A 13,525-nucleotide genomic window follows, 5' to 3' on the forward strand; every position below is an offset into this window, starting at 1 on the left:
GTGATGCGACAGCTAAAAAGGCAAATTCAGTTTTGGTCTGTATCAACAGACGTTGATGTCCAGATCAACAGAAGTTCAGTGACCAGATCATGTGAAGTGATGGTATCGCTTTATTTTGCTCTGATTAGGCCTCAGCTAGAGTATTGTGTTCAGTTTTGGGAAACACAATTTAAGAAGGATATAGACAAGCTGGAACATGTCCAGAGGAGGCAACAAAGATGGTGAGGGGTCTGGAGACCAAGTCCGATGAGAAAAGGTTGAAGGAGCTGGATATGTTTAGCCTAGAGAGGAGATGACAGAGAGATGATATGATCACCATCTTCAAGTACTTGAAGGTCTGTCATAGAGAGGATGGTGCAGAATTGTTTTCCGTTGCTCCAAAAGGTCAGACCAGAACCAATGGGTTGAAATTAAAAGAGCTTTCAGATAAATATTAGGAAGAACTTCCTTGCAGTTAGAGCTGTTCATCAGTGGAACAGGTTTTCTTGAGAGGTGGTTGTCTCTCTTTCCTTGGAAGTTTTTAAACAGAGGCTAGATGACCATCTGACGGCAATGCTAATTCTGTGAATTAGGCAGATCATGAGAAGGAGGGTGCGAAGGTTTGCATCAGTGCTTAGTTCTTGCGGACCATTCTTACACATCCAGAGAATGCTGATTGACACTTTGGGGTCATTCAGCATTTTTTCTCCAGGCTAGTTTGGAAAGAGGTTTTGCTATCTTCCAGGCATGGAACAGGGATAATAATAATAATAACTTTTAATTGGGGATATACGTGTGGGTGAGGTGTTTTTGAAGTTCCTGCATTGTGCAGGGGGTTGGACTAGATGATCCTGGAAGTCCCTTCCAACTCTATGATTCTGATTCTAAGTTCTGATCAAATTGTGTTAGTCTTTAAGGTGCTAGTGAACGCTTTCTCTTTTCTACTCCTTCACAAACTAGTTTCTGTTTATCCCTTCAAGGCCTGTATGGGAAGGGTTTTAGGTCTAATTCAGTGTGTAGGCAGTAGTTGTAAGTGTGTGTGTGTCTTCCGAGCTGAAGTAATAAAGAAGCCTATTGTTGAAGCTGCCGGAGTCTCCTGTGTGATGACTATCTGGATAGATGAGCTAATTCCTACACACCAGACCCCAGAGAATATTACACACTGAAGGAAAATATTATTTAGAAGAGGACAAGTGGCAGCTCTTTGTTTTACTACTGTTGTTGGTAACCCTTTGCAGCAAAGGCATAAACACTGTTCATCACATACATCAATCTTGGGCCCCAGGTTCAGTCAGGATTCAGGGTGCAACACTGGGTTTTTTCTGCCACAACATATAGAGCTAATATTAAACCTTGCTATGTATTGTCTTAATATTGGATTTCCTGACACAATTTTGTATTATACTTGAAAATATACTTCTGTGAGAGGATTTTTGAACAGAGTCTCAGATATTAGGGGGGAGGACCTGGACACAAAGTTTTCTTGAGTACTCTTTTTTTTGGGGGGAGGGGTCCTACATTGTGGGGAAAATATTCCTATACTGTAATTTTCATACAATTATTACTTTTCTTCTAAGCCTGAGAACATAATGCTGCTGGATAGAAATGTACCAAAACCTCGTATCAAGATCATTGACTTTGGCTTGGCACACAAAATAGACTTTAGTAATGAGTTTAAGAACATTTTTGGAACACCAGAATTTGTTGGTAAGTACTCTTGCTCTTCTTTCCTGTTATGCCACATTTTCAGGGCAGCATTAAAATTGGTTGGCTATAACCAGTGCAGAAATGACTTCTGCTCTACATTTGTATTTGTCTAAAAAAAACCCCTTTAAATAAAAGAATGGGACTTTTGATGCTGTAGGGAAATGCTGTGAGGCAAAAAAATCATGAGTGATTCTGAGACAAACTGAAGAATTATCTGTATGTTGCCAGACAAAAAAAATACCAATAACATAGTAAGAGTTTAGAAGGAACTAAACAATTGTTTAGAAGGAAAAGGAGTTTGTGGAGTATGCAGACGCAACAAACTACTTTTGTGCCTATCACAGCATATCTTAGTTTAATTACAACTTGTTATGAAATCTGAATGCAGCTAATGCACATGCAAAAGTAGACATTCACTGAGTAAGCATGGGTCTTTTGATAGCAGGGCCCCGCAGTGAAGAAAGGGCACAGTAATATAACGAGCAACGTTGAAACAGAATGGTAATTGGGGGAGGGAACCCACAGAGGTCTTAAAGTACTGCACCATCCAGGAATAACATAAATTGCAAAGACAGTGGGTGGGGGTAGGTAGAATAAACAAAGTTCAGTTATAAATCAGTAATAAAGGTAAAGGTAGTCCCCTGTGCAAGCACCAGCCATTTCCGACTCTGGGGTGACATCACATCATGACGTTTTTCTGGCCTAATAAATACTGAAATAAAGATGCTGTAGGGAAATGTTGGAGACAAAAATCATGAATGATTCTAAGACGTACTGGATAGTTATGTATGTTACCATACCAAAAAACAAAACAAAACCCAGTAACAGTGTAAGAGTTTTATATAGTATATTGATGAAGGGAAGTTAAAGGAACCATTGGGTAAATAATTGTTTAGAAGGGATGAGAGGAAATATATATTGATCTTTTTTAAAATATTCATGTGTAAGCTACCTTAAATGTTATTCTTAGTAGAAATGTGTGGGTTGGAAACATAAGTAATCAATGCCAGCAGTCCAGCAAATTTGCTTTTAATCCAAAAGTAAACTAATTCAATAAAGACAAGAAAATAGTGCAAAGGAAAATAGTACAGGTTGACTTCAAATTAACAGGCCAAAACAGAGCAGTGTAAAGATGGAAGGGGTGGGTGGAGGAGTGTTTTTAAAATCCACTAAAAAAATTTAAAACAATATTGTCACAAACCTATTAAGGCAAATAATGAAATGTGCAAAATATTGAGTGAGTAACAGTGCATTTTGTTGCTGATAATGAGGTGAAAAAAAACTGAAGGCAAAGAAGAGAGCCTGCAAGGCACATAGGTGTGTACCTTAATAAGCTGAGTAGCATAGACAAAACATTGTGGGAAAATATCAGATTTAGTGCATAAGGAAAAATAAAGACAGTCAGTCAATACCTTTATTGGCATAAAAAATAAGCAGAATCCCCATACATTAACCATATAAGAATATTGTGGTAAATCTAAAGATTCTTTCCATTTCTTCTTGTGGAGGATTCTCACTTGAATCCAACCCATAAGAAAAAGCAAAGAGGCAATTTGGGAGTGCTTTAGGAGCACAAAGTATGCCTTCGTGTTAAATCCAAAACTCTTCAGAATGCCAATCAGGTCAATTATAATGTAGGTATACTGATCCATGCATCAGTGTGGCTCAGCCGAGCATTTGATAATAGCAGTGATTATGTAATATGAAGTTATGAATGGAAAAGTCACATCCAATCTTGTTGTTTTAGTAAAAGGTCAAACTGCTCTGTTTTTTCCACCTGTGTACTAAAACTAATCTTTGTGTCTTAGCTCCTGAAATAGTAAACTATGAGCCATTGGGTCTTGAGGCTGATATGTGGTAAGTTCTGAAAATGTATAGCACTTGAAATTAGTTGTGATTTTGCTGTTCATTTCTAAATTCTGACAAGCATTTACCTCCCACCCCCTTTTCTTTGCAGGAGCATTGGTGTAATAACTTACATTCTGTAAGTACTAAATCTATTAATCATACTCTTTCTTGCAAATATTTATTGCTGATTACAAGTGTACACAATAGAAACAGCCACAGCAGTCTCTTTCACTCTTTCCCCAAGAAAGGGGAGAAAATAATAATAAAGAGAGAAAAAAATGGATAAATAAACAAAAGTGGTTCGGAAGAATAAAAGAGAAAAGAACAAGACAAGCTTCAGCTTCTGCCAAATGTATGTGTAGGTTTCCATAGCATATCTTTGCTATTGAGTTCTTGTGTTTTCATATTCCAACATTTTATCCATCCTTTTCTCAATATTAGAAAGTGGCATGCATTCCACTACTGAAATATTAATGTCTTTTCCATGAATGGAACTCACTGAATTCATAAAGTACTATATTTGTGAAGAATCTGTGGGGGTGAGCTATAATCCAAGAACAAATAATTGAAGAAAACTACATAGATTAATGCAACATAGCCCTTCACATCTCAAATCTATAACTAAAGGCAATGTCTGCAAGGCAAGCATCCAGCTTCTGTCTTCCAAGTCAAATTTGCATTTGTGAAAGCAAGCAAGAGTCCATTGCAACAGGCACAGACATTTTTGTTGAATTAGGCAAAGTCTAAGGCCAATGTGTCGAACTCATTTGTTACTAGGGCCAGATCTAATATAAATGTCACTTTGTTGGGCCTGGACCATGTGTGCCATAAAATGTAACATGAGGTACCGGAGATATCAACTTTATAAAGGTGATTTCAGATGTCAAATGGCAATAGCAGGCTTGATTGGATTAGGTGTGATATGCAGAGGGGGTAGGAGGCATGGAGATACCAGCATTGGTAATGAGACAGGAAACCTAGGTCTCATTTCCATCCAAGAGGTTGCAAAGAATAAATGTACATAAGTCTGACATTAGAAACCACAACATTCAGTTGCTGACCTAAGAGTAGTGGTGCTCTTACAAAGGAATTTCAAAGGGAGATTAGAGAGAGAGAGACTGCTGAATTGGAATTGACAGTGAAGCTCAAGACAGTGCATCCTCCTGGACCAAATTGAGACCTAATTTTACTGTCTCATTACCAATGTGTGCTATTTTCATTTGGTGTCTGAAATCACTTCACTCTCCACTGGTTCCTTTGGTTGACAATCTCATTTACATCTGGATGAAAGCATACTGGTGCTGTTGATCCTTTTGGTACAGGTGACCATTTGATCATGAGGGTGAGGGACACCTCCCTTAGTTGGTTTTCCTCAGTCCTTGAGGGTTATTTTCATTTGGCATCTGAAATCACTTCTCTCTCCACTGGATCTTCTTCGTGGTCTCTATGCATCACACTGATGGGATTAGACACCAGCGCCGATCTCGATCGGTAAACTTAAAAGCTGCGGATTTCCACACCGACGTCCCAGTGTGCATGCCTAGAAGCCCCACTGCACATGCTCACTAAGATGGGAGCGGACATCCCACCAGTTTTCTTCTGACCACCGCGCTGATCAGTTGGTCTTTCTTCGCTCCTGTCGGTGAACTTCTTTATTCCAAAAAATTTATTATATAGTTTTAGTTGTAGTTAGTTATAGTTCTTAGTTAGTTATAGTGGTTTAAGCTTTGGGGGAGTGCGGGCTCGAAAACTTTTTTCCCACCTCCCCAACCCGTCCTTCCTTCCAGCTTCTCATATGGAAAGACGTTGGGGATTTTTCAGGAGGTGCTCCAAGTGTGGGAGTAAAATCGCCCCACCGGACAGACATTCATTGCGCCTATTGTGCCTTGGGGAGCTCCATAGAACGGACTCTTGTGCGCACTGCGTGGAATTTTCTAAACAGACCAAGAAAAACAGAGCTGCCCGCCTTGCAGCAGCCCTTATGGAGCAGGCGCTCTCCCCTCGGAAAATGTCTTCATCAGAACGGGTCGATCGACTGCACCCGCTGAACCATCGACCTCGAAGTCGCTCGAGACCGATCGTACCCTTTCCAACGCCGATCGCCCTAACAAACGCTCGGGCTCGGCTGCTCTGTTGGATTCCTCTACGCCTACAAAAAAGGCATAAGGAGGATAAGGGTTCCCATGTGGAGAAGAAGGCTAAGAGATCGGATAAGCCGAAACACAGCAAATCCATCTCTCAGCTTCTCCGATATCACCATCCTCGCCTCGATGTCGACTGAGCTAGTCATATCTTCCAAGATAGAACTGGCGCAACGTTCCGGCACCAAGAGGAGCCCACCTGATCGAACCCGAGCAGTAGCGGAGACCCCTCGATCCCGAAGCCCGCTTCCTCGGGGTCGACTGCAAGAATCGCAGAGGGACTGTTCTTCAAGAAGCTGCTCTCCTCAATACCGAGAGATCAGTCATTCTTCTCCCCACTGCCTGCCTTCACAGATCCCATGGGACCAGCGTCAGTGGCAATACTTATACGGGGTGTATCCCATGCAGCCTTCCTTTCCGTGGCTTCCTCCATGCCAGATGGACTGGGATCAGTTCTCTGAAGCTTCCTATCAATCCCGTACATCTTACAGACCTTCTAGGCGAGCACCATCTGCGTCGGTATCGAAGCCACCCGACGTCGAGCCGATTCGACAGCATCGGGAACCCGCTCAACAGACTTCTTCAGAGAGAACGAAAGGCGTAACAACGGACCCTGTTTCCTCCCCGACTCCACACTTGTCAGAACGGTCTGACTCTCCTGATGCGTCACCCAGGTTCATCGGAGGGTCGACCCCAGAGGAACAAGAAACAACCTCATCACATGGGGAACCCTCTCCACCGCAGAAGATAGCAGAGGAGCAACCCATTTCACCTTCGGAGGACTTCGAGTCTTATGGTGACTTCATTAAGCGTATGGCTCAATCTTTGTCCCTTACTACTGTCCAACCTCAACCAGTGATTACTGACACCGTTTTTGACATTGTTCAAATGGACACTTCTGCTGCAGTAGCTTTACCACTTACTACCTTCATGCTGCATACTGCAAAATCTTCCTGGGAGAAACCAGCTTCCACTTCCATCTCATTGCGTCAGCTGGACCACATGTATCGCATTCAAGAGTCCAGTGCAGAATTCCTCTGCACCCAGCCCAAACAGAATTCTGTAGTAGTGTCCTCATCTTCCAAGGTGAAGAAGACACACTCTGCCCCGCCAGACAAGGAAGGGAAGAAATTGGACAACCTAGGAAAGAGGCTATATTCTGCTGGTTCCCTGGGTGTAAAGATTACCAGCTACACCGCTTGTATGGGTTGTTATCAATACGCCCTCTGGGAACAGGTTTCCAACATCTTGCCTACCCTGCCAGAACAGAGTAGGACTGCTCTCAAGAAGATTCAAAGGGAGGGAATAACCTTAGCCAAGCAACAACTTAACTCGGCTAAGCATTCGGGTGACACCTGTGCTAAGACCCTGACAACAGCTATCTCTCTGAGACGTCATTCCTGGTTAAGCTCCACGGCCTTACAACCGGACACTCAAGCCTACATTGAGGACTTACCTTTTGATGGCAATGGCCTCTTCAGTTCAAATACTGATTCTGTATTACAGGAGATGGATAAGAGTATCCGAACCTCCAGAAACCTGGGAGTCTCCACACCTCGTACCCAAACTAAACGACCATGGCCAAAACCTTGGAATAAGAAACCTTATTTGAAATCTCCTTCAGAGCAATCGTGGCATCCGAAATCTACACCGCCATTTTCTAAGCAGTCTTATATGGCTAAACCTAGGTACCCTCCTTCATCGTCTCAATCCTCTCACCAGAAGGGCCCTAAACAGCCCAAGCAGGGACTTTGACTGTCTTTTGTTCTTCCTCCCCTCCCACCCATCTTCTTTGGGCCATACCCGCCTCTTCCCCTTCCTCCCGGCATGGTCCAAGATAACTTCAGACCAGTGGGTCCTATCCATAATCCGGCTGGGTTATGTGATCGAATTCCATCAGAATCCACCCACCCCGTCATTTGTTTCCACCAACCCTTCAATCACCTTAAGAGAGGAGGTTCAGTCACTTCTTCTCAAACAAGCCATCAAACAAGTTCCCTTAAATCAAAGGGGACTCGGTTTTTATTCATGCTACTTCACGGTCCCAAAACGAGACAGAGGTCTTCGGCCGATCATGGACCTTCAAGCCTTGAATCTGTACATCACCAACCACAAATTCAGAATGACCTCACTACCCAACATCCTCCCTCTTCTAAATCGGGGAGATTGGATGGCCACGCTGGACTTACAGGACGCGTACTTCCACATTTCCATTCATCCCTCTCACAGGAAGTACCTGAGATTCACCATTGGAGCAGCCCATTTCCAATACCGGTCTTTACCCTTCGGCCTTTCTATAGCCCCCAGGGTTTTCACCAAGACTATGATGGTTATCACAGCCCATCTGAGATTGCAAGGTATAACCCTGTTCCCTTACATAGACAATTGGCTCCTCATGGCAGAATCCAGGACCAGCCTTTTGTGGCACATTGCCATCACTCTCTCCGTTCTTCAGGAGCTAGGACTGCATATCAACCAAAAGAAGTCGCACCTACAACCTTCTCAGAGGGTACAGTTTATAGGAGCCATAATAGACACCCTTGCATGCAAGGCCTTCCTGCCTCCAAATTGGGCGGACGACATAATCGTGTTCAGACCTTTCGGTGCAGTCCCACTGTCACAGCCCGCCAAGTACAGCATCTCTTGGGCCTCATGGCCGCTACCACTTCGGTTCTGGTCTTCACCAGGCTTCACATGAGGATCCTGCAATTATGGTTCCTCAAACACTTCAGATGCAATCTCAACTCTCCATCTCGTCTGATGACCGTCCCTCCAGAAGTTCTATCCTCTCTCACCTGGTGGCAACAGCGGCATCATCTGATGGAGGGGGCGCCCTTCCACAGACCATCCCTGTACGTCACAATAACATCGGATGCGTCCCTGTGGGGTTGGGGAGCACATATGAACGGCCTTTGCGTGGGGGACAGGTGGCCCAGTCACCATGCACACCACCATATAAATTGCTTAGAACTGTTGGCGATTTTCCATGCCATCCAGTCTTTCCAGATGCTTCTCAACGGCAAAAAGGTAGCCATTATGACAGACAATACAACAGCCATGTCCTACATAAATAGACGGGGGTACGGTCTCCCGCAGCCTCTGTATACTTGCTCTGAACATTTGGGAAATGTGCATATCAATGGGTGTGTCTTTGGTGGCAACACATCTTTTGGGGGACTTGAATGTGTGTGCAGATTTCCTCAGTCGAGGGGGAGCCTTGCTCCACGAATGGGAGCTCAACTGGGAATTCCTTTGACCCCTCTTTATAAGTTGGGGAACTCCAGAGATAGACGTTTTTGCCACGTGCAACAAGCTCTTCTGCTGCAGGGCGGGAGCAGATCCCCTGACCTTGGGGGACGACCTCCTCGTTCCGTGGAATCAACATCATGTGTACCTGTTTCCGCCCATCCCCCTATTCACCAAGGTAGTGCAGAAGATATTGAGGGAAAGGCCTGTGGGCATCCTTGTGACACCCTGGTGGCCCAGACAGCACTGGTTCTCCCTGGTCTTTCATCTAGCCAACGGACTGTTTCACCATTTTCCGCAGGCCTCAAACCTTCTTCTCACCCACCAGGGTCATGTGGTACACCACGATGTGCCTCATCTGAAATTAATAGCTTGGCGTCTGCAGTGAATCAACTGTCGGACAGAGCTCATTTTGTCATATTGAACATCAGGAAACCGTCTACACGCAAATCCTATGCCTATAAATGGTCGTGATTCATTCAGTTTTCTTCTGATTTGTCCTTAGACCCGTCCACAGCGGGCTTACCTACAATTTTTGATTTTCTTCTTTCCCTTTTGGATAAGGGGTTAGCAGTCTCATAGTTACGTGTTTACTTGGCTGCCAACTCTGCTAATCATTCCCAGATTGATGGACATTCTGTTTTCACGCATTCTGATACTAAGAGGTTCCTCAAGGGTCTCTCTAGACTGTATCCTGCTGAGAGACAGCCTACTCTGACTTGGGACCTATCGTTGGTTCTTCATGCACTGTCGGGAAAACCCTTTGAGCCGATGACCACTTGTTCTCTCCAATTACTGGCTTGGAAAACTGCCTTTTTGGTGGCAATTACTTCTGCAAGGAGAGTGGGTGAGCTAGCAGTGCTCAGATGCGACTCCCCCTACTTGTGTTTCACCAATGAAGGAGTAGTGCTTCGTCCAGATATCACCTTTCTTCCCAAGGTGATTTCTTCCTTTCACTTGAACACTGCAGTCTACCTTCCAGTATATTTTCCTAATCCAGCTAATGATTCTGAATCGAGACTTCATGCCTTGGATGTGAAACGAGCGCTATCATTCTATCTCCATCATGAAAATCCCTCCCAGAGGGACTCCAGACTTTTTGTTTCCTATGCCACTGCATCTTTAGGGCAGCGGATATCGTCCCAAAGGCTTCCTAAATGGATAACTGAAACCATAAAACTCTCTTATCTATTGAGCAAGAAGCCCCTGCCAGGGCCCATACGAGCCTATTCCACTCGAGCCATGGCGACTTCGGCGGCTTTCATGAAGGGTGTTCCGGTACAGGACATTTGTAAGGCTGCCACCTGGTCCTCCCCACATACTTTTGTGAATCATTATGCGTTGGGCCTATGCCTTCACCAGGATTCGTCAGTGGGCCATGCAGGTCTACAGTCTTTTTCCTGCTGATGGACCGTTGCACCCTCCTCCAGGTAGGATTTGGGCTTGCTAATCTCCCGTCAGTGTGATGCACAAAGACCACGAAGAAGATGAACAGGTTGCTTACCTGTAAGTGATGATCTTCGAGTGGTCATCTGTGCAGTCACACTACCTGCCCTCCTTCCCCTCTGCTGCTGGTCCATCTTTGGGATCATGCAGCGGTCAGAAGGAACTGGCGGGATATCCGCTCCCGTCTCAGTGAGCATGTGCAGTGGGGCTTCTGGGTATGTGCACTGGGACGTCGGCACAGAAATCTGCAGCTTTTAAGTTTACCGATCGAGATCGGCGCTGGCACCTAATCCCATCAGTGTGACTGCACAGATGACCACTCGAAATCAGTTACAGTTAAGCAACCTGTTCTTCCTTTGGTTGACGATCTCATTTACATCTGGATGAAGGCATATTGGTGCTGTTGATCCTTTTGGTACAGGTGACCATTTGATCCTGAGGATGAGGGACGCCTCCCTTAGTTGGTTTTCCTCAGTCCTTGAGGATTGCTCTCAGAGGTTGCTATCAGGGAGAAGTCTTCCCAACGAGACCTGAATTGTAGGGTCCCACAGGGCTCAATCCTCACTCGGATGTTATTTTTATAAGCATTGTCTTGCTGAGATTGGGTTTGGAGTTGGGTGCCATCAATATGTTGATGACACTCAGCTCTTCCTCCTGCTGGATACGCAGGTGGCAGCAGGGCTCTTGGCACTCTCCCAGGGCCCAGATGTTGTAGTGCAGTGAAAAGGGGGAGTTGGCTGAAATTAAATCCTTCCAAGATAGAGTTCATGTGTCTGAGAATGACTGAGATACTGCCTGGAGAGTCATTCCCAAGACAGTGATATCCAGCTGACAGCTATAGTCTCTGTAAAGAGCCTTGGGGTGTGGTTGGATTCTGTGCTATCATTGGATAAACAAGTGTCCATGGTAGCAAGCAGTGTTTTTTCACCTATGCCAGGCCTTCCTGCTGGCTTCTTATTTATCCTAGTTGGACTTTGCCACATTGGTGCATGCAGTGGTCACTTCCAGATTGGACTTCCTCGGTTCACACTGTGTAGGGCTACCCTTGAAAATATTTCAGAGACTGCAGGTGGTCCAGAATGCAACTGCCAAGTTGTTGACTGGAACATTGTGATCAACTCATATTACTCCAATTTTGCAGTGGCTGCACTGACTAGCAGTTAAAGCCCTTAATGGTCTGGGGCTTTATACCTAAAGGATCACTTCTTCCATTACAACCTACCGCACTCACTTTAGTCATCCTCTGGAGGCTTCTTGCAGGTGCCTGATCCCAGGGTGACTCGGTTAGTTGTCACCAGAGGAGAGGCCTTCTCAGTTGTGGCTCCCGCCTTGTGAAATGCACTTTCAAATGACAACTGTGCCCTGCCTGATTTATTTAGTTTCCATAGGGCATGCAAGGCCAAATTGTTTAGGCTGGGCTTCAGAGGGTAAGTCACATGTTTGAATTGTTTTTGTTAGTGGTATGTTAGCAGTATTTCAATAGTTTACCATTTTAATGTTAATGTTATCTGTTTTTATATTGTTTTTAACTTATTTGTATGGTTTTAATGTTGTAAGTTGCCATGAGACCCTTTGGATGCACAAAAATAAGTAAATAAATAAAATTTAGTTGATGACCTCTTGATGTAGACAAAGGCCAAACCTTTCTTCTGGTGGTATTGAATTTATCTGCAGCCTTTGATACAGTAGAACAAGCTGAAACTAAACCGAAACTGAAAAGACAGTTAATGCTGGCTATGAAGGAGGAGGTCTTGAAGATTATTCTCCCAACTTTTGATAGAGTTCTGACTGCTGCAGATTCAGTTAAAAGATTCTGGATCATATTGGATCCAGCTTTATTACTGGAGAAACAAGTTAATGCAACTGCAGTGTTGCTTTCTACTAACACAGCCTAGCCAATAAGATGGTCCCTTACCTGACCTGGCCATCTGGATCCCCACCATTGAGACTAGGTTACTGTAATGTACTTTACATTGGTCTTCCCTCAAAATCAACTTGAAAACTCCAGCTGATCCAGAACGTCATGGCTCAGCTATCATCAGGAATTAGACAGAATTACTCCCATTCTGCTTATGCTCCATTGGCTTCCCATCTGTTACTGGGCTCAGTTTAAGGTATTGGCAGTCACATACAAAGCCCTTCATAGCCTTGCTCCTTCTTATTTGTGGGGCTGCCTCTCTCCCTATGTTCTACCATGCCAGCTTTGCTCAAGTTATCAGGGGTTTCTGCAGGTGCCACCCTGCAAATGGGCAAAATCAACAGATCCCCATACATATGCTTTCTCTGTTGTGGCTTCCACCTTGTGGAACAGTTTTCCCAAAGAAGTCATGAAAGCTCCCTCTCTCCTGTCCTTCTGCAAACTATGCAAAACTGAACTATTCAAGAGAGCTTTTCTGCACAGGTAACAGAGTTGCTCTGTACAAAATGGTTTTATAAACTTGCAAGGACTGTGGTCTGTACTGCTGTTACGTTTATGTTTATTTGATTTATATCCCACCTCCCCACCGAAGCAGGCTCAGGGCAGCTCACAATGCATAATAGAAAAACAACAAAAATTTAAATTAAACATTAGATTAAAACAATTTAATTTAAAACAATTTGGTGCTAATTTCCGTGCAGTTTAAGGATGGCATTCAGTGATATTAAACATCCATTTAGATCTAATATCTTGGTGGTGGTCATTATTGTATATAGCTTATTGTAAGTGATCCTATGTATGTAATTTCTGTACAGCTTTATCAAGTGAATACTATGCTTCATTTCTTTCTGGTGGTTCCAAACATCTAAAATCCTGATGCATTGGTTATTGAATGTCTCATTTTGTTGATTGTACTGTGGTGCCCTGAGGTTGTTAGGGGAGGGCGGGATACAAATAAAATAAATAATCCACCTTGAGTTCCTGTAAGAAAGTTGTACTACAAATAATGTAAATAAATAAACAAAAAGCATAATCTATTATGGCTTATTTTGCAGATCAGTATTGTTCCTTATTCCTCTGCTTTTCCAGGCAATTAAGAATTCTGAAAATAACGATTTGTTGTTTCCTTGTCACTATAAGATTTTTAAAGCTTAGCACTAATAGCCCATACATATGCTTTCTCTGTTGTGACTCCCACCTTGTGGAACAGTTTGCCCAAGGAGGTCATGAAAGCTCCATC

General features: G+C 43.8%; 1 protein-coding gene across 4 annotated transcripts in view; it reads left to right on the forward strand.

Moving 5' to 3' along the window:
• The window catches only part of DAPK1 (death associated protein kinase 1), a 165,912-nt gene that overhangs the window by 77,175 nt on the left and 75,212 nt on the right, over nucleotides 1–13,525 (forward strand). For all 4 annotated transcript variants that reach the window (XM_060235449.1, XM_060235445.1, XM_060235446.1 and 1 more), the window contains exons 5-7: nucleotides 1,557–1,686; nucleotides 3,495–3,543; nucleotides 3,644–3,670. In XM_060235449.1, coding sequence (XP_060091432.1) covers nucleotides 1,557–1,686; nucleotides 3,495–3,543; nucleotides 3,644–3,670 — 206 coding nt within the window. The remainder of the gene's footprint in view (nucleotides 1–1,556; nucleotides 1,687–3,494; nucleotides 3,544–3,643; nucleotides 3,671–13,525) is intronic.

Source organism: Heteronotia binoei, chromosome 4 (assembly GCF_032191835.1).
Source record: "Heteronotia binoei isolate CCM8104 ecotype False Entrance Well chromosome 4, APGP_CSIRO_Hbin_v1, whole genome shotgun sequence".
NCBI classification, from domain to species: Eukaryota; Metazoa; Chordata; class Lepidosauria; order Squamata; family Gekkonidae; genus Heteronotia; species Heteronotia binoei.